At 29.9% G+C, this 23,013-nt stretch overlaps 1 protein-coding gene across 1 annotated transcript in view; it reads left to right on the top strand.

The window, feature by feature from the left end:
• tou (bromodomain adjacent to zinc finger domain 2B toutatis) overlaps positions 1 to 21,335 on the top strand; it is a 539,960-nt gene extending 518,625 nt beyond the window's left edge. Inside the window, exons 36-40 of the mRNA XM_075362856.1 lie at positions 2,733 to 2,874; positions 7,611 to 7,777; positions 12,040 to 12,300; positions 16,037 to 16,207; positions 18,628 to 21,335. Of these exons, the coding sequence (XP_075218971.1) occupies positions 2,733 to 2,874; positions 7,611 to 7,777; positions 12,040 to 12,300; positions 16,037 to 16,202 (736 nt within the window). The 3' untranslated portion in view covers positions 16,203 to 16,207; positions 18,628 to 21,335. The remainder of the gene's footprint in view (positions 1 to 2,732; positions 2,875 to 7,610; positions 7,778 to 12,039; positions 12,301 to 16,036; positions 16,208 to 18,627) is intronic.
• The last annotated feature ends 1,678 nt before the right edge of the window (positions 21,336 to 23,013 follow it).

Below are 23,013 nucleotides of genomic sequence, written 5' to 3' on the forward strand. Positions count from 1 at the left end.
TGCTACAACCCGTTTTATTTTTTCACCCAATTCTGGTCTTTTTACTGTACATTTTTTTCAAAAATCAAAACATTAAAATAAAATGTTAAATTTACTGTAACACTAGTAGGAACAAATTTTCAGTAAACAGTGCCTTTGATGATGAAGAACGATGAGTATAAATTTTTTTGCTCTTCTGATAAATTTTATGATTGCTAATTATATTTATTTCTTTGATCTTTTTCCAGTCTCTTAACCTCACCTACCTCATGCATCCTACTTCATAAATTATGTGATTCATATGATTTAATCTTACTTTTCCTTTGCTATTTTTATTATGAACTTTCTTTCACAACCAAACTCATTAACTCTGCGTTCCTTAATTTTTGACCCCTCCAGTTTTGTTCTTTTTACAAAATTCTGTTACAAATTTCTCTTTTCTCTATTCTATTTTTAAAATCTTTTCATTTCATACTCTTATCAATCCAACAATTTTCAACATTCCCCTGTAACGCTAAATCTCAAACCTATTCCTTGTTTTTCTGAATTCCCTTCTCTTAATGTTTTGTTGTGATAAATTGCTACACTCCATACAACTCTTTTAAGAATTTCTTTCTAATCCTTAAATCTATATTTGAACACTAACTTATAAAAGGTAACTGTAACAATTTTTGGAACTAAATAAAAAGTATTTATCAAAATAGTAAATAAATACTTCTGTTAGCAGTGTTTTAGTTATAAATTGAATAACAAGAAAGAGCTCAGAGATTGTTTATAAAAAAAATAACTTAAATCTAAAACTGGGTAGCCATTTTGATTGTTTAACAATCATCACCAGAAGATGAGGAAATAGAATAAAAAAAATAATAAAGTAAAATTAAAAAATACAGTGAATTATTATTTGTTATTTGGTTACCAAATGTATCTTCATATAACTCATACAAATAATACATGCTTAGACAATTTTAATACTTTATAAATTTCCAACCTCCCCCTTGATTTTATTTATACATTATCTTAAGTATAATTATTTTTCATATTTATTATTTCTATGTATTAATATAAATTTAAAAAATTTTTTAAAATAATTTTTGTATAGAGGTGATTTATAAAGTCTCTGCAATGTAAAATCCAAGAATTGGCACCACCAGTGTGTATCAAGGGGTTTTACAGTTAATAGCATCTTTTGGAAGAATGCACAAGTTTCAACCTATCTGTTAATTTCTCTTTGTTGGCATCTGTTTGAATTGAGAAAGTTGTGTGATATATAAAAAATGGATGAAAGAGTTTCACTTGTTAATTAAACATTACTTTATGAAGGACAGATTGCCTCAGGAGACTAAAGAAAAACTTTATAAGTATTATGGTGAATCTGCACCTTCGATTAGAATAATTTATGAGTGGTTTCAAAATGTTCAGTGTTCATATGAGCACAAGTGACACTGAATGTTCTGGACACCCTGTTGAGGACACTACTCCATAAATTATTGATAAAATTCATGACATGGTGTTGGATGATAGAAGTGTAAAGGTGAATGATTTTGCTAGTACTTTGGGCATCTTGACTGAATGGGTGCATAATTTTTTTGCATCAACACTTGAACATGAAAGAGCTATCTGTAAGATGGGTGCTGCTATTTCTCACATTTGACCAAAAATGAAATTGTGTGAAGTATTCCATGAGCGGTTTGCAGCTGTTTCAGCAAAATCTGCCGGATTTTAAGCATCGTTTCATCACTGTAGACAAAATATGGATACACCACTATGCACCTGAAACCAAGGAACAGAAAGATTAGGGTAACTATCTTTTGGGATTCACAAGAGATAATCATTGACCATTTAGAAGATAAAGATTTAACGATTACAGGCAAATACTACTGGACTATTTGAAAATCAAGCTACAAAAAAAATATCCACATGTCTATAAAAAAGTCCTTTTCCATCATAATAGTGCACCTGCTCACTCCTCTGCAATTATAACTGCAAAATTGATAGAGTTAGGGTTTAAACTCTTTCTGCATGCCCTCTATTGACCAAATTTCATTTCTTCAGACTACTATTTGTTCCTCAACATGAAAAAAATGATAGGCAGGAAGGAGATGTTATTCAAACAAGGAGGTAATTGTAAGAACAAATACCTATTTTGCAGAATTGGAACAATCCTATTATTTGGAAGAGATCAACAAACTGGAGCAGCATTGAATGAATTGTATAAGCTTAAAAGGAGACTTATGTTGAGAAATAAAAAAGGTTTATCTGAAAAATTAAGTGATTTTTATTTCTGCATGAATTTTTCAAACCACCCTTGTATTTTGCGATACTGTCCTAACCAAAATTTTACTGTGTTTACTCTTGATCTGTCCTGGCAGATATTGGGAGTGTCTCTTTTTTTTCATATTATATATGAAACGTATTAGGTACATGTATTTGTAGAACTTTATAAAGCATCTTATACTGATAGAGTGAACAGTTGTAGTTAAATTTTTTGTCTTAATAATAATTAATATTCTTTTTTTAAATTCAGTTTTTCTATATATGTCACAGTATATTAAATATAAAAATATTTGAATTTTGAATTCTGTGATGTTGGTGGCTGCTATTAAGTTAGTTCTTAAGATAAGCTGAATTTTAAAATGGGATCAAACTTCCTTTTGCTACTTTTTGGTTATTAAATGTCATTACTTTAAAGAAAAATAGATAATAATTTGTTTTAGGAGTTATATATTAATGTTATGATATATGATAAATTTTAGGTATTGTTATGAATGCGTAAATAAAGCAACAGGAGAACGAGCGTGCATTGTCTGTGGTAAAAAACTTGGGCGAAACTTGGTGTTGTGTGATCATTGTCCTCGTGCATACCATACTGATTGTTTACAACCTGCCTTAGCAAAGGTAAGATTGTATATGTATTATACAATTTCTATTTGTTATATGTTGTTGAATTTAAAAGAATAACTTAAACATTTTGTTTCCTATTTTAGAAAATATATATCAGAAAATTATATGAAAATAAAATTTGAAAATAAATGGTTTTACAGTTAATTTAGTTATACTTTAAACAGTGTCATCTTTAATCTATATTAAGAATTGAAAATACAGTAACTATTATTTTTCATTAAAGTAATAAAAATTCTATAAACAGAATTAACTATTTACTAAAATATATGCAGTAAATAATGTTTATGTGGCCTCCAAGGAACTAACGATTTTAGGTCATTATAACTGATAGTCACAATAAGCGATGTTTAGGTAGCTTAGTGATGACTACTTTAATATGCCATCTACGTAATCTATTGTAATACAGTAAAATAATAATTATTAAAAATAATAATTTATTTCCGTAATAAAATAATATAGAAAAACAAAAATACGCAATAATAGATACAAATACGGTAGAGTAAAAGAAGAGAGAGAAAAATTGTAAAAATTACTTTTTCTGCAAAAAGTCAGTTATTTGCTTTGTTTTGAACATTTCATGTTGTAATACAGTTTTTGAAGGTTCTTTTCTAAATCAAAACAAACACTCTTTATTTTTTCATTAGCAATTTCTCTAAAACTGAGAAAATGGCAAACGGTTTTCATTGCCACTAAAACTTCTGGAAGATTTGGCAGGTTGATGTCTTCATTGTTGTCGCTATCGTTACCTTTGTTGTCATTACCTACATCCCCATCTATTTCTGCTAGTACTGAAGCCACTACATCATCTGTTACAGTTTCATGCATTTCTAAATCTTTGTCAACCTCTTGATAATATTCAAACAATGCATTTGACAACAACTTCATTTACAGACTATTTCCCCATTCCACTGAGGATTCTTTTTTGCATGTGACATCAGAAACTTCGCCAGCCTGTGCTAAAAATCCTGCATGTCAAAAGTAATTTTTTTACTGTCAGCAAAGAAACTTCATTCCATAATCTTTCTATCATAATTATAACCTCCAGAATAGCTATTTCTGTTTCCTTTTTTTTATCTAAATCCTGTATCATTTGTAAAATTAGGTGTTTTTTGTAGTGGACATATACCAACTTGATCACGCCTTGATCTATAGCTGTAAGACTGCTGTTGTTTTCAGCGTAAGAACACTAACTTATTTATACACGAAAAATCTTCAACGCATGGATGAGCCGAACAGTTGTCAATGAGCAGCAGTATTTTGTAATTTTCAATCTTCAATTTATAGGCCTATTTTTGTAACCAAGATCTAAAGATATCACTTGTCATCCGAGCTTTCTTGTTACTTTCTTACTTAACAGGAAGAGATTTCAAATTTTTTAAATATCGGGGTTTAGCACTTTTCCCTATAACGAAAAATTTTTTTGTTAGTTTGAATCATATTTGTAGCAATTAGTAATGTTAGTATTTCTTTTGATAATTTTCCCTCTAAACATGTTTTGCCTTTAAACTGAAGGATTCTTTCTGGCATCAGTGTAAAAAAAAGACCAGATTCATCAGCATTATATTTTCATCCAAAAAGCCCTCTTTTAATTTTGGCCAAATGGTTTCTATCCATTTTTCTGACATACTGGTTGAAGCTGCTGCTGCCGCCTTGCCACTTATTCTCTTGACACAATATCGTGACGCTGACAGAATCATTGTATCTAAGCTGAAGTTATTTCACATGGTTTACTGAGTTTTTCAGAAAGATCATTCACCTTAGTTTGCAATATAGGGCCACATACAGGGATATCACTAGCCCTCTCGTATTTAAACTATTTTAACAGCACTTTGTCTACATCATTATGTTGGCATGGTCGTAATTCTTTAAGATTTCATAGAATTTGTTTCAAAATTTTTCTTAATTTTTTCACGGTTTTCCATATCACCGATATTGTCAAATGACTTATACCTAATTCTTGGGGAATGCCCTTATTATTTTCACCATTCTGTAACCGCCAGATAAGATAATATGCGCCTTTTCCTCTATTGTAAATGTTTTTCACGAAGTCATAATTAAATTAGTATTAAATGAATTACACAGGATATGTAAAAAAATACTGTACCTGCACAATATCATATGCTTACAGCAAAAGATTAATAACAACTGAGTGTGGCTGCTTTAGTTTACAATAATCTGATATAGGAAGAAGATAAGAAAAATAATAACTATAGTACATATGCAGGTAAAAAGGTAAAGGTGATTCATTTTATCACAATGTCTATAGCTACAGTGTAGACGTACTATGTTACTGACAAGTCACTTCCATTCATCATTATAAGCAATAAATTGTTGCATTGCAGTAGAAAAAATGTCATAATAACCGATATGTCACTACAACCGATGGAATTATAAACAATATACATACTGTATTTATGTATTAACAGCATACCAAACCAACCAAGAGACAAGTTGTTGGTCACTATATCCAATGCCATTATAAATAATACTTACTGGTATTAACAGCATACCAAATCAACCAAAAAGCAAGTTTTTGGTCACTATTTCCAATATGTCATCCAATGTCACTGTAAACGATACTTACTGTATATATATTTTTTCCCCCCAATAACATATGTCATGTGTATAAATCATTAACAGTTAGCAGTATTAGTAGATTATAGATATTATTTCATTTTAATGATTTGCATTTTTTCTAAATAAAGAAAATGATAGGAAAAACTGTTTAAGCAATGAAATAATTTTTGTTAGAAAAATAATGGAGAGACCTTAACTCCAGAGAAATTTTGTTATTTCACCGCATCTTCTTTAATTTTTCAGTCACAGCCAAATTTTGTAATAGTGTGTATTTTTCTATGCTATGATTACTTTGAGTAAAGTCTCAGCAGAATCATTACTAACAAAATAAATATAAACAAAACTAAATGATAGACAAAAAAAGGATCAGATTATTGTAATATATGAACTGAGCACAGGAAACTTAATTGTTTATGAGATCTGAGTATCCTGAAAACAGAATGTATAGGAACATGCAGAAAAAATCATTTTTGTTCTTTATCTTATTGACAAAGTTTCAGCAGAGATCAAGAGAAAGTTGATATAAAAAAAATGAAAGTCATCAGTGAACAGCATTTTACTGATAAGATGCTTAATAAAAACAATAAAACAAAGTCGTGTAATCACATATTAGAAAAAAGTTATGATAATCCTGAAGGTAAACACAATAGATCAAGTATAAAGATTTTATGGATATCAACCTTTAGTTACTAATCAGGTAACCTAAGTTACCAATCAAATAACCTGGTTACTAATCTGTAACCTAAATGGCAGCTGAAGTGTTAAGTAATGTAAAACAGCAAATTTCTTGTTTTAATTTCTAAATAATATTTTAAGTAGTTGTAAAATTATTTATATTTTGCTTACCAAATGTAAAAGTTATTGGATATCAATTTTTTTTATGAGAAATTTTCCTAATAAGAATAAAAAAATTGATATGCAATAACTTTTACATTTGGTAAGCAAAATAAAGGGTCCGCCATGGGAAACGGACGTTTTTTAAGTTGGTATTACGCATCCGGTAGGAGTTGGAGAGGGGAGCCAAGGCCGGCGCGTCATTTGTCTGACCTTGCAGTTTATGCTTGTTCATTGTTTAGTTGCCATCATGCCTCTTTGGAATGTACAGCATCGCGTTTTTGTGTATGACAGTTTTGTGCGGAGCGGCGAATCAGTTACGGAAGTTCAACGTCTCTTTCGTTGAAGGTTTAACGTTCCTCGGCATGGAGATATACCGAGCCGGAACACCATTTTGCGATGGGTTAATGCCCTTCGTAGTGGAGGTAGTCTAATGAAAAGGCAGCTACCGAGACCACGTCGCACAGTTCGAACTCCAGAGAACGTGGAACGTGTAAGACAGGCTGTTTTAACTAGTCCAAGACGTTCAGTTTGTAGGCATTCTGCAGCACTACGAATATCCAATAGTTCAGTGCGGCGAATTCTTTATAAATAATTTTATAACTACCTAAAATATTATTTAGATATATAATATTTAGAAAATAAAACAAGAAATTTATATATATATATATATGTATGCATATATATATATATATATATATATATATATATATATATGTATGCATATATATATATATATATATATATATATATATATTTGTATTCATCTTGATTTATTTTTTAAAAAATTCTTAATTTAAAAATTAAAATAATATGAACATTCAACATATATAACAAAACATAATAGCTAGCACTGTAGGCCAGGAAAACTCTCAGTGGGACAAGTAGTAATTGTTAATGTTAAGTTGGCATTAAAAATTCATTATGAATATTTCATTAATAAATTGTTAAAGGTATTCTATTGCAATCATTCTTTTAGTAAATCTTATTTTCTTGAGAATTGTTTTAATCTTTTTTTTTCATATCTGTTAAATCTTTGTAGCGTTTAGATCAAAAGTTACAGAAGTTTATCTCAGCATTCACTTCACTCTACAATTGGCTGCTCAGAATGATCTTGTGGTGAGATAAACTAAAACTTTTAAAAGATAAATTCTATTCCGTTAGGTGATGACAGCATGGACATCGGTTTTTCCAATTCATTTGCTTTTTTTTTCCAGACGACAGAACTTCCCTTTTACATATTTACAGAAGTGTTTCATTCTGTAATGATCTTTACAGTTATATTTATATTTTATTTTGTTTTTTTTAATATTATAAAGGTACCAAGAGGGAAGTGGCATTGTCCAACATGTCAGTCAAAATTGCCAAAAAAGAAGACTGCAACAAAACGCTCTTATAGTGGAGCTAGTGTCAATAACACCGGAGCCAGTCCTAGCATTAATACCACTGAAAATCAACATTCAAATTCTGCTGATGCAATACTAAGGTAAGCCAGTGCTGTAAAGATTCTATCTATTTATAACTTTTACAATTACGATGAAACTTAGATTTATAGATACTTCGCAACAATGGATTGTTTTACTGCCCCAAGTCCCTTGAAATAGGATTTCTTAATAAAATAATTTAAATGGCAGATATTTCAAACAGCAGTTTAGAAAACATGTTAAAATAAAAATTATTTATGTTTGTTACACTTGTTATAAAAATGCTATATTATCAGATTATATTTCTTGTTCACATCTTATGTTCTTATTTCTCACATTTTTATTTTTGTAGATGAGCTCTTTATTATTTATCTACAAATGAAAGAGAATGATATGGTTTACTGCATGAATCATTATGCATACCATACACATCACAGTTGATATTTGTTTTTTCAACCAATATATTAGCTTCAGCACTGTGTATGGTACAAATTTAACCATTTTCCTTTTATTTAAAATAAAGATGTTTTCATAAATCTGAGTGTATTAAAGGAAATGTGGTTTTCGGTGTAAACAAGGTAAATGGCCCAACATTTGTAAAGTGGTATATTTATTGACAGCCTGGATTGCTACAAACGTTTATAATGTTTATATAAATCTGAGTTTCAAGGAAAATGGAAATTTAAAAAATTCTATTCCTGGCACATCAGTACAAAATTATAAAGCTGCATGAGTTTGCTGATAAGGTTATGGCGAATAGAGGTCTGCTTAGGATTACATCATGTACGTATTGAAAGTAATCCAGCATTTTGTTGCTGTGAAAGAGTGGAATCAAAAAAGATTAAGCTGATTTTGACGTGGAACATTGTTTAATTTTTTATTTAATAAAATGATTTTGTCTGATGCAGGAGGTTAATTCAGAAATTTCTTTCAGATAAAACAATTTATAAAGCAGTATTTATTTTTACAAAAAAAAAGTTGTTTTTTATTAATTTCAATTCTATTTAATGAGTTTAATGTTGTAATGAAATCTTTATTCTTATGTTTTTAATTTGTGTTGTGTAAAGTGAACCAAATAATTTACTGCATAATAAACACAGTACGCATATACTTACTTATACACACAGAATTATTGCATTCTGAAGTAAAATATGACTGTAGCTGACTTTCATATGAAGCAGTAGAAAAATGTTATGTTGTACTGTACTATTCTTCACATCGCATATAACCATAGACCTACGGTCTTTCTTGTTAGCTAATTTAACATATTTGTTTAATTTTAGAATTTTGTTTAACAATGAAAGTGATACACATCAAAGTTTGTCATTAATTACAATTATACATTTTTTCTCAGGCCCCTTCTAAACTACTAACACCTCCAAACAATGAAAATATTTTTTGGCCTCAAAAAAGTACAATATTTAGAAGTTTCACTATATTTCATTAGAACATTTTATTTAAACTTTGCACACATTTGGTCAGGCATGAAGTATTACCACCACACAGCAGCTGCATCAGGTTAATCAGTGTTTTTGGTAGGTCATTGTTCCCATCCTCCCTTTATAATCATAAAAAAATTATAAAACAAATTAGGTAGCATACATTATCGTAAAAATAATGTGCTGAAATTTAATTTTTGTTGGTGTTTTCATTATGTAAATACTAGCATGGTGTTTTATTACGTAAATTTTGAATTGCTAATTTTAATACAATAATTAAATTTTTTCAAAGTTCTGGTTTTAGAATTTTCATTTGTTCTCAACAAAAATTTTTAGATGAATGTGAGATTTTATAAAAATATTTTTCAATTTTTTTTTCTAGATTAACAATTAATATTTCAGTGTCTGACAATTTTGTTGCATGACTTTGGTTGCAGTGAGTTGTGTTTATTTTTTTACTAATATGTAGGAATAATACTTTATTAAATTAGATTGCCAGTAGTAATTGTTCAGCAAGGTAAAAATGAAAAAAATTACCATCCCATTTTACCTTGATTCTAATTATGCTAAAAAATTGTTCATTAATTGAAAAGTACATGACAAACATAGAAATGATTATTGATAATTAATTTTTAATAATAATTCTTTCAGTAGACATAAAACTTTGCTCATTGTAATAAAAGCATAATAAATCTGATCCAATTATTAAATCTTAGTGGAAAAGTTAATAATTTTTGGTTAATTTTTTTTTTATTATCCTTTATTGCTTTTCTCCACCTCTTCAATGTTTTGCAGTATAGTGCTGAATTGATTTTGTTGCCTTTGATCATGAGTTCAATAAGCGTAGAACATCAGTTTTTAAAGAAAAGACCAAACAACATACTTCCAGTCAAGAGAACTCGTTAGCCCATTTTCAAACAAGGATAACTGGAATATTTTTATTCACCTGAGCTTTGTTTCATTTCTGGTATGAAGGGGATGGACATCACTCATTTTTTGGTCATAATATAGTCTAAAAATGCATGTAATCCAGACCTAAAAACAAGAAAATTGCTAGAAAATTTCCCATTTTGCTGATCTGACAGTAAATAACATACATTATGACACTCAAGATAATTATGGATGATGTAATCCACATTTCCATGCAAAATATTCAAATTTGTTTTATCACACCATCAGTCAATCTGTTTTATTGATTCATGTTATTTTTAGATTTATTCTTGTCAAAACTGACAGAAGGGACTTCATTCCTAGTGATTACCACAATCACTATCCATTGGAAATAAAAATGAAATCGTCACTGAATATTTCAAGTAATTGGTGGATAGATTTCAGTAAGGTTATACTTACAATAATACGAGGGTTATTTTTTTTTCAAGGTCCGATCGGTCACGAAATTAAAGCCACAGTGAAAATAAAAAAATTTTATTTGTAACAAGTACTTACATAGTTATGCTATTTCTCTACATAGACACCACTCCGATTTAGACATTTGTCGTAGCGTGGTACCAACTTTCCAATACCCTCGTCATAGAACGGAGCCACCTGTGTTTTCAGCCATGTTTCTACGCTGGTCTGCAGCTCAATTTCTGTGTCAAAATGTTGTCCTCCTAGCCAGCGTTTCATGTGAGCAAAGAGGTGAAAACAGATGGAGCCAAGTCCGGGCTGTATGGTGGGTGATCAAACACTTCCCAATGAAAATGCTGCAGGAGCTTTTTGTTACAGTTGCAGTGTGCGGCCAAGCATTGTCATGGAGAAAGACAATGCCTGATGACAAAATTCCTCTCCATTTATTGTGAATTGTCCTTCGTAGATGTTGAAGAGTCACACAGTATGAGGCTGCAGTGATAGTCTTGCCACGTTCCATGAATTCCACCAAGAGAACCTCATTCTGCTCCCAGAACATAGTAGCCATACACTTTCTGTTGAAGAAGGTTCGCTTGAACTTCTTTGGTTTACTGGGAGAATGAGAATGCATCCACTGTTTGGATTGTTCTTTTGTTTCTTCAGTTTTGAAATGGACCCATGTCTCATCCCCTGTGACAATTTTGTTCAAAAAATCTTCTCCTTCATTGTGGTAGCACTGGAGAAACGTTAGGAAGGCGTCCATTCACATTGTTTTGTGATGGTCGGACAGCATCTTGGGAACCCATCTCGCACACAGTTTGCGGTACTGAATTCTCTCACTCACAATGGTGTAGAGACCTGACCTTGAAATTTCAGGAAACGAATCACTCAATACAGAAATTGTGAACCGACGATTTTCTTGAATTGCCTCATTCATTCGCTCAACGAGATCATCGGTTGACACTCGCTTCCTTCCCTGACCGCCTGCATCATGAACATCTGCACGTCCTGCTTTAAAGTTCCTGCACCATTGTCGCACTTTGCTGTTACTCATTGAAGTTTCATCGTACACATTACTTATTCGTCAATGAATTTCAGCTGCATTACACCCCTCAGCCTGAAGAATTTGGATTACCACACGCACTTCACACTTGGCGGGAGATGCTATTGTTATAGACATGTTCACGTGCTAGCTGCATGTTCAGAACTAACGAAGTGACGCGACGTGATTGAAGGCCATACTAGAGACGCTGAGCAACACATATCCACGGGTTTTTATTTCGCAACCAATCGGACCTTGAAAAAAAAATAACCCTCGTATATGAGCTGCTGCATAAATTTCCAATCTTGAAATTACTTGCAATAGAAACACCACCTTGATTGATTCATTTTAAGTGATCATAGTAGAATAATTGTATTAATCGTTTAGCCAACAACTATAGTGAAAGTGTTATGAATGAACGCAAGTCACTTTTTTTACTTCTCATACATGTATTAAATTTTAGTCTTTATCAGTCTTATGAGTTTTTTCTTTACAGTCCTGCTGGGGAAGAAGCAGCCCCTGATTCTCCAGCTCCTCCTTCTACTACCCAGACAACTAACAAAAAGGAGAAATCAAGTGGTAAGAAGATGATGAAGGAAATGGCACCCTGCCGACAACTTCTAGATGACTTAGAAGCGCACGATGAAGCCTGGCCTTTCCTTCTGCCAGTTAATACAAAACAGTTTCCTACTTACAAGAAAATAATAAAGAATCCTATGGACCTTAGTACAATTAAAAAGAGACTGCTTGAATCCGGGTAATCTTAATTTATATTTTTATTAAATAAAAATTAATTTGTTACATCATTCTAACTCAGAATAGTATTTTAAATATAAACAGGTTGAAAGAAACCTTTATAGAACTGGTTCTTAATAATTTTTTAAGTAATAAAAAATCAGAAAATAAATATTTTAAATTTAAAAGCTGTGTTCAGAAAAATGGCTGTTCATATGTCTTAAAAGAATAGATGTGAACTCCCACTATTGGCTTGAGACAAGATCCATCTATATGTTTACTGATCACATCAGTTAAATGATCTAGTTTATAGAGTTACAGTAGAATATATTGAGTACAATTCATTTCAGTGTAACTATTATAAATATCATTGTAACTTAGAGATATTGAACTTTTATACGTTATGTTGTTTATATTAAAAAAATAAGTAAATAAAAACAGACTACAAGAAACACACTAAGTATATTCAGTCCATCAAAACAAATAAATGAAATAACACTATTCAGTCCATCTTTAAATCTATTTTTTATCACTTCTGAAACAAACGACTACTTACAATTTTCACTAACTCATAATTTGGTACCAACTTCAAAATTTTAAGAAGAATTAATAATTTTTTTTTTACTTTTTTGTGTCTTTGTTGTTAGTTTTATTTTTTCAAAATGTTTATTTTATCTTATTTGTTTTATTTTCATTTATATTATGAATATTTTGTAAAAAAGAAATGCTGTTGATATAAAAAAGCAATTTGGGTGTAATACAAAAACAAAGAAACCTGTATCTTGATAAATATAACTAAAAGAATGCAGTAAAATGATATAAGTTTACTGAACATATTAAGCTAAGGCTTTTCTATGGAATACCGGAATGTGTATTACTTTTTTACTTTACTTTCAGTCACATGGTCGGAGTGGGTGAAAAATGAATTTTCTGTATGTTTTGAGGTATGAGAGTACAAAAATATCGTTTACTTAAATTGTGATTTTTATATTTATTAATATATTTATTTATAGGCCTATGTATAAAATTTTATGGCTCAAAAATCTCCAAAAGTACTTAATTGATTTCATTGAAATTTAGTTCTGCTGTGGCAGTGTATCGGAAGTTGTGCATGTGAAAATTTGATGAAAATTGTTAAAGTCATTCTTGAGATACATTCAATTTAAGATCAAAAACATTTGAGTGGAGCAAGTTAGAAAATATGTAACTTCATATTTTATATTTTCAAATAATGAAAAGTCAGTCTTCTTGTACAGACATGTATAAATTTTGATGTGAAACATCTTTAAAATCACCGAAACATACGGGTACCAGAATAGAAATTTGTAGCAAAAAGGTCTGTATCATTCTGCCTTATTAGCTCCCTAACTATTAGTCTCAGAGACGTAAATGCGGTATCATTTTATAACTTACATGATCAGTTCACCGATACGACTCTTGAGTTTGTGTCACTAGCGAGCAGGTTGGGGAGGAGTGGACACAGCACAGATTGGCCAAAAGTGGCGCTCTCACTCATTTCCATTCAGTGTAGCTCACTATTTAGACATGATAGCGTAGTGATTCATGTGTTTGTGTTTAGAGTTTGTTGAGATAGATAGATTTAAGTAATAATAAGTGTATTTTGGACAATATTTATTTGTAAAATATAAAAGTAAACCTGTAAAAAAAGTATAAAAATTCAATATTATGCCGTCAGCCTCAGCCCACACAAAAGCTAGCCAGAAATATAAATTTCACATATCGTTGGAATGGGGAGGTTATGGGCCACACACAGGTTCTCCAATGTCCAGTGCCAAGTGAGCGAGACTGTTTCAGGGGCATTACAAAGTTGGAACAACATGCTCAGTGAACGACGCCGACGGCGCGAGCATTTCTACTACTGCTTATTATGTCTTATGTCTCTTACTTCTCATATCACAGACCAATGTTGAACAAAATTGTTGTCGAAATTTAGTCAAAATAAATATCATGTACCATTTAGTGCCTGTTTTATGTTAAAATTAGATTTAGTACACAGTCGATGTCTCTTTTTATTTCAATCCAATACACTAAAAGTGACTCGCTGATGTACAGACCAACCAATTTATCTGTAGAGTTGGCCAAATGAAGGAACTAAAATTTTCCGTTAGAGACTTTCAGTTTTTTATTAAAAAAAATACAATGGTGGCTCTCCCATTTAACTACAGATAAGTTGGTCAGTCTGTAGCTTGGAGGAACTTCATTCAAGGTCTGTAATGTTTCATGTTAAACCAACGGCTGTGCCTCTGACAGTCCCACCTGATTTTTTTTTCTAGTATTTGAAATTTCTTGTGAAAATGCTTTGAATTTATTCAAAGAATGTTATCAGAATACCTAAGTAATGATGAAAGAAAAAATCTTCAAATCATTTGTTTAAACAATGTAGTTTTTATTTTTTTAAAAATTATTCATTTAAGTTATCTGGAATTAATATCTTTTAAAATTAGCAGAAAAACTTCTTCTACAAAATATTACAGAAATCATTAAAATTGGTGGATTTGGTTGTGAAAAAGGCTTGAACACAGGTAGAAAAAGAAATTGTCATTTTGAGAACTTCTCCTTTTTTCTTTTTTGAAACTGTTGAAAGTATTGGATTTATACAATTACTCATTAATTATTGATTAGTAACTGATTTAATTAACTTAAAGTTCTTGCCCTGTGAGCTGAACAGAAGAGAAGCAAATATATGAGATTTCTTCAACCAGAAAAATTTACATGTAAGTCCGGTGTACCTTACACAATGGAACAGTATGTGTAGTAAAGCAAAGTTGCTGCTTCTTTTCTGCAGTAATGATCAATTGATAGGAAAGTAAAAAAAACAATGTATTTAATATTTTCATACATATCCTGAATACTGTTAGAGCCTCTTTTTACTTGCTGCTTGGTAGAGGAAATTTACTATGCTTGCACAATTATAGTAAATGCTATGGTTTTATGAGATCTTATCTTTTCTTCTTTTTCTAGTGCATAGATACCTATGAATCAATCCTTTTTTTCTCTTCATCTCAGTTGACTAGGGGGCCCATGATAATCTAAATTATAAAAAATTAATTTTTTTTTTACTTAAGTAATTATGTAATTTTATATGTAGTTACCAGCGTAAGGTAGTTTGTAAATTTTTTCTTCAAGTTTGTTTGAAACACCATTTGATAAATTAAAAGATATGATTTTTAAAGAAGAGAAGAAAATCAAAATCACAATTTTGGTAGCCAATTTCCAAAGTTTATATAGTCACTTTCTTACATACCAAATGGAGATGTAATACGATAGGAATTATTAATTAAAAAAAAAAAAAAAAAACCTTAAAATGTATTGCCTAGCAACATTAATGATTAAGAAAAACATCAAATGTGTTTTTCTTAATCATTATGTTGGTAGGCTTGATTATATTTTGTTTTCTTACCACCTGATGGATCCTGTTATGCTTTCCTTATTTGGTTTCACTATAACACACTAGAAAATCTAAGATAGCATCCAAGATAAGTATAAAAATGTGATAATTTTCTTTTTTTTGATAAAATAATAATAAATCTTAGTTAAGAATCTAAGATGTGATTATTTCATTTAAACTACCAATACTTGATATAGTTTCCCTTCAACTGGTGATATATCATCCCTTGAATTTCTAATCGCCATCAGTTGTTATCACTTAAAAGTAGCAAAAAAAGTAACTTAAATTTGTTTTTAAATTGATGAAGTGACATGATTTCATAATTTGTAAATTATGTGTCTTCTTTTAGGTATAAGTCACGAGATGAATTTTGTTCTGATGTACGTTTGATTTTCAATAATTGTGAAACTTTTAATGAAGATGATAGTCCTGTTGGGAAAGCTGGACATGGTATGCGTCTATTCTTTGAGACTCGCTGGGCGGAGTTAACAAATCAGAAACCACCCCCATTATAGGCAATGTAAGAATTTATCTTTCTTTCTATTAAGTTATTTTGTATTATGTTTATTTATTATTTTTTTTCAGTCAGTAGTTAATTTAATTAATACAAATTTATTTTTAATAATAGTTTGTAGATTTTTTAAATTTTATTTAAGAGTATGTACATGAGAAGAAGATATGCACCTATTTCTTGTTGTAGTGTGAACACTGTTACATTTGTCATCCATCATTTATCATATCTTTTATATTTTATATTTTTATTTTATACATTTATCATATTCATTTTGTTTTAAAATGTTTTTTTAATTTTCAAACAATTTTTTTTGTTAATTTACTCATTTCTGCTGAAACTTATCTATATCTAATAAAAACTTCATAATATAAAAATAAAGCAAGAAGGACAAAACTGTAAAACAAAAATGTAACATATGACAACCACATTGGATATTGTCCAATTAGCATCTGAAGACCAAGAGAAAGACTGGTTTGTAGATGTTGAGGTTTGTCTCTAGGTACATCATCTTCAAATACTTGATAGATTGCATTAACCAAAGAGAATACAGAACCTGTGGATCTGTGAATGAAATAGTTAACACTGTTTTTTTTTGTCTTCAGTCATTTAACTGGTTTGATGCAGCTCTCCAAGATTCCCTATCTAGTGCTAGTCGTTTCCGGTATACCCCCTACATCCTACATCCCTAACAATTTGTTTTACATATTCCAAATGTTGCCTGCCTGTACAATTTGTTCCTTACCTGACCCTCTAATATTAAAGTGACTATTCCAGGATGCCTTAATATGTGGCCTAAAAGTCTGTCTCTTCTTTAACTATATTTTTTCCAAATGGTTCTTTCTTCATCGATTTGCCACATCTCTTCGTTTGTCACTTTATCCACCCACCTGATTTTTAACATTCTATAGCACCATATTTGAAAAGCTTTTAATCTTTTCTTCTCAGGTACTCTGATCGTCCAAGTTTCACTTCCATATAAAGCTACGCTCCAAACATATACTTTCAATAATCTTTTCCTGACATTTAAATTAATTTTTGATGTAAACAAATTACATTTCTGACTGAAAGCTCGTTTCGCCTGTGCTATTTGGCATTTTTTATCACTCCTGCTTCGTCCATCTTTAGTAATTCTACTTCCCAAATAACAAAATTCTTCTACCTCCATAATCTTTTCTCTTCATATTTTCACATTCAGTGGTCCATCTTCATTATTTCTACTACATTTCATTACTTTCGTTTTGTTCTTGTTTATTTTCATGCGGTAGTTCTTGCGTAGGACTTCATCCATGCCGTTCATTGTTTCTTCTAAATCCTTTTTACTCTTAGCTAGAATTACTATTTCATCAGCAAATCATAGCATCTTTATCTTTTCACCTTGTACTGTTACTCCGGATCTAAGTTTGTGCTAAACTCTGTAAGTTGGTCTCCTCTTTCATTCCTTTTGCCCAGCCCGTATTCACCCACTATATTTCCTTCCTTGTCTTTTCCAATGCTTACATTCCAATCTCCACCTATTATTAAATTTTCACCTCCATTTATGTGTTTAATTGCTTCGTCAATTTCTTCATATACACACTACCTCATCATCATCATGTGGGCGCTTGTAGGCATATAGATGTTAACAATTGTTGTCGGTTAAGGTTTAACACTGTTAAAGATTTAATATTTTGTTGCGCCATATAATAAAAGTAGTATATTTTTTTTTTAAAAGTGAATGTAATAAATAATTAATTAATTTTGAAGATTCACACATTTTCTGCAGTTTCATTACCATTTTTATTGTTTAATAACATTGTAACATAAATCTAATTAAAAAATTATTTGTAAATTTATGAAAAATTCACTTTCATTGAGTTGGTGAAAATGTATTTTATTATAACTCCTGGGCACAAAGGCACCATTTATCAAAAGGTCTTCCGTTACTGAAATAATGCATGAAGTGACCTGAAATTTGATGAGAAAACACACAAAATAGTATTGTTTAATATACGTGAACTGTATATATTTTGGAATTGTTTATGAAAGTTATAGAGCTTGAAAATTTTATATACAAATATATTTTTATTCAATGCCAAATTAGAGTTTGACAATGAATAAAATTCTTTCCAACTGCTGTCCAACAGAGTTTGAGAGCTCAGTTTTTTCTTACCTAACTAGTATTATTTTGAGGTGGAATATATATTGAAGAATCTAGGATAGTTAATAATTAGTTAATTTATTAATCTGTAATAGAAGAAAGAGTGGAGGATAAAATGAAAAATTGTAATATACTACACAGATAATTTAATTCTGTTGTACAACTTAATAATTATATGTTAGAATCAAAGTATTAATATTGACTTATAAAAAATAAAAAGTGAGTCAGACTAGTTGAGTGACTGATAACAGAAAATGTAATAATATAATTCTTCTTTATTTTGTTTCAGATTGCTGCATTGTAAAGCGTAGAGCTGTGATTAACATCACTTGGACTTATTTCTGTTCCTTGTCATTTGTTAGTTTTTCTGTGGCTTGACTTTTTTATACGAACACTTGGTGTCTTGATAAATGTACTTGTCTGCAGTTCTGATTTGATTAACTGGGTTGCTCTGTTTCTTGATAGAACTGTGTATCTATTTTATACATGTATCATTCTACTTTTGATGTAATTTCACACTAACTTTATTCAAGAAAAAAGTGGTAGTAATTAATTCATTTCGAATGTTTAAATATAGTTAGGGTCTGCTAATTGTAGTTAAAAAGTTTTCCATCTTCATATTCACAAACTTAATCTAATTTTATTATTTATTTATTTATGTTTGCAAGTGTTGTCTGTTGTAATAATATAATGTTCTTATTCGGGTGGTTTTTAAAAATTCTTCATTATATGGATAATTGTGATCTCGTGTATGTTAAAATCGCTCTCTAAAATTATACCGACCTTTTACTAGCCAATTGGTATTAATATTACATTTTTACTGGATTATGTGCTTTTGTTAATTACTGACTTAGATTATTTAAATCCTTCACTTTTTTTACTTAGAGCTTAAAAATATAATTTTTGTTACTTTTTTATATTTTATATTCTTGTATGTCTATGTTTATTAAATTTCATTTATTTTTTCATTATACCGATGGATATTTCAATTAATAGGTGTAGAAAGAAAAAGACAGACAGTTTAAAATAATAAACGGTTAATCATTTTTTCATTTATCTGTCAACTAGTTTGTTGTAATTTTATACGCTTAGAAGTAAATTCCTTATAACTAAGATTAATATTTATTTATTGAATAATGGGTTTCTATAGATTTGTGACTGAATATTTATTTCTTATTTAAAAGATAAATTGATTATTGGCTATTAAAACAAATTAATTGCTTTTGTATTAAACCAGGCCAGGAAAATAGATATACCTTCAAACTTGTAGCATATCTTTAGATTGCTGCTTATGACATAAACATAGATTTCTGAGTGTGGTAATATTTTTTTTTTCATTGGTAGAACCATATTTATGTTTTTACTCATATACAATCTAGTGAAAAATCATATTCTATTTAGAATCATTTTCAGCTAATTTTATAAAGTTTATTTTTGTTTCACGTTGTTTATTGTTTTATTATTATTAATCTAGGAATATCAGTTTTTCTTAGCGATATAGAAATTAATAATTATTTCTATAAAACAAAACTTCATTCATGTAAGTGTTTGTATATGCATTCATGAGTTAACAAAACAAGAATAGTGTGTTTTTTATTGATTTTTTTATTTTCTGTCACTGTTTCCATCCACTCAGATTGGTCAAAAAGTGATGCAACCTTATGGGAAAATGTGTAAGTTACAGTAGTTGTTAAAAGTGACCTCCATTATGCGATTCACATAATTGAATATGACGTTGCATGCTCTTAAACACAAGTTGTAATGTTTGTTGAGGAACTGCGGCAACACATCATTCAATTTCGCTCTGCAATTTGGGAATGGTGTGAGGATGAGTTTTGTAAAGCAACATCCTTAAGGTATCCCCACAAGAAAAAGTCAGGAGAGGATATTAGTTATGGTGTTACAAATTGTTGCATCATCTGTATGTAGCACTCACTGTTCACTACACCATGAAAGAATGTCATGAAGATTTGCCTACATGACATTGCACACCAAACACCCACTTTTTGTCCGTGCAGCTGATGTGGATTTTCTGTACACCAAATGTGTGAATAATGTGCATTCACATATTCATCGAGGTGGAACATGCCTTGTCAGACCAAAACCAGTCATCGAGTTCCCTGTCTGGCATTACAGGTGACATGAACCGCTGACAGAAAGCTACATGTTTTCCAGTGTCTGCAGGTAACAACTCTTGAACAACACGAATTCTGTATGGATGCATTTTTAAACACTTGTGCAATGCTGTGAAGGCACTACTAATGGAGAAACCAGACTGGCTAGATAGGTATTGCACAGACTTCTTGGAACTAACAGAATATGCAGCTTGCACATCAATCAACTTTTCTGGTGTTAGCACTTTAGGTCAACCACTTTTGGCTGCATCTGCTGCATTCCCTGTTTCTTGGAATTTGTTGTACAGCCACTTGATGGAGGACTTGTTTGGTGTATCCACATCATACTTTTCTGTGAAGGAATTTTGGGTCTGGCCATAACTGTCACATCTAATGTACTGGAAGACTATGAATATTCTCTGCTGCATTGTCTAACCCATTTTTCCTCAATTGAACCTGCAACAAAAGAAGGAAACATTCTTCCATAAGGTTACATCACTTTTTGAATGCTCTATATATAAATATCATGCTTTGTATTAGGAAATAATCTTCTAGTTTACTTTAGTTATGGTTCTCAAGTTAATTTCTTTTTAAACTTATATTACAGATTATAGTTTGTTTACTGAACTTATTTCATCCTGAATGCAATTTGGAATTTAGGCCCATGTAAAAGCGAATTTATAAAAATTAGTTATAGTTTACTAAATTTTACTCTCTTTGATTAAATGTGGCTATGGGATTTTCTCAATTGATTTTTATCAAATACTTCTTTGCATAAACAACCTATATTTATCTTATTTATATAACTATATATTTTATTTACCTTATTTATATAACTTGTATTATGCATTACATATGTATATTCTATTGAATTGCATATAGTTAATCATATATCCTAATATTATATTCATTTTTGCTCTGTGTTAGATTAATTATAAAATTAGAGTATATTTGTAAAATCATTTTATGTAATGCCATTGGTTTTGTTGTTACATGAATCTGAAACTTGTTAAAATTTGATTTTTTTTATTAACAATTTAAGATTGTCATGAAAAACATTTTGATAAGTTTTCATTTACTACATCATTTTCATAATTTTTTTTTTTATGTAGTGAAACAAAATTCTACGCAAGAATGTAGTATTTATCAATACTTTGAATTTTGATGAATTTGATACTATAAGAAGTAATTAACTTTCTTTTCTTCCTACCTTGGAGATTCCACTTGAAGAAAATATGGCTTCTGTAAGTTGTTTTGCGAGTTTTATATTCGACTTAAATGTTCACTGAAACTTTTTGTTATGTTTACTTTATTTTTTAATTATTTAGGCCTGTTGTGCTATTCAAAATTACCAAGCTCTGATTTATTAAGATATTTTTTCTATTTTTATCTAAGAATCAAGATTTTTATGGTTGTAATAAATAAATGTAATTGTTGTAATGAAATGTATCTGATAATGCCTCTAATTCTAACATTCCAGTACATTGTAATAATATATTTCTTTTCAAAACCATTTAAAAATAATGTAAAACAGATTATTAAAATCTTAAGTTTATCCTAAACTCAGTTTTTGTATAAAATATAAAAATTCACTGTTAAGAGTAAAAAGACTTTAGAAAAAAGCAATTATTAAAAAAAAAAAAAATTATTGTACATTTAAATTCATTATCTTGACCCTGATAGTTATCAAATTATAAACTTGATAATCTGATTCCTCAAAAATTTTCTGTTTTGTCAAGTGACTAAAATTAGCAGGAGTATCACTATTACCTCAAACCCTAAAAACTCATGTAAGCCCAGTTTGTGAAAAATAAGATTTTCTAATTGTCAGATGGCTCTATCAGGCTGGCCAAACATTATCTGAATTATAGTATTATGATTTTTTTTTTGTTACTATCTATACAAGGTAAATGTTCTTTATAAACTTTTTTGTTTATTAAAAAAAAAACTAGTATACCACATCTAGGAACTCCATAAAATATATTTTTAGTTTCTTAAAAATGAAATAGAAATTTTCAGGGTTGACTTAATATGCAGGACAGTTTTCCACCCTCAGATATTTAGTAAAGAAGTAACTGAAAATTTATACAGTGTTATAGAACCCCAAGGTTCACACTTATTTAACATTATTAGTCATTATCTGACTTCCATATATAATGGAAAATGAGAGAGAAAAATTATTGTTAAAATGTACAAGTGTTGTGTGCTGCCCAGTGGGAAAGATAATAAGTAACAAGCAGAGCTATACTCATAATAGTTCTTGTGCAGGACTTCAGCATCCTATGTCACAATTAAAATGTTAAATTCATCTGTTTTAGTAAAAACCTTTATTTTATTTTATTTTAATGTAAATAAAACCAATATTAATCTTTTTAAAGTCTACTGCCTGAAAAGGAATTAGATGTACACATTTTTATTTTAATGAAAGCAGGAAGTAAATCTTCTTTTGTCAGGATCACAAATTAATTTTTTTTATATCAAGTTACTAGTAATTATTCTTTAATTTAAAAATGTTTGTGAATAGGATTCATTTTTTGAGAACCAACTGTGTTTGTAAACTA

The sequence above is a fragment of the Lycorma delicatula genome, chromosome 4, assembly GCF_047948215.1.
Source record: "Lycorma delicatula isolate Av1 chromosome 4, ASM4794821v1, whole genome shotgun sequence".
Taxonomy (NCBI): Eukaryota; Metazoa; Arthropoda; class Insecta; order Hemiptera; family Fulgoridae; genus Lycorma; species Lycorma delicatula.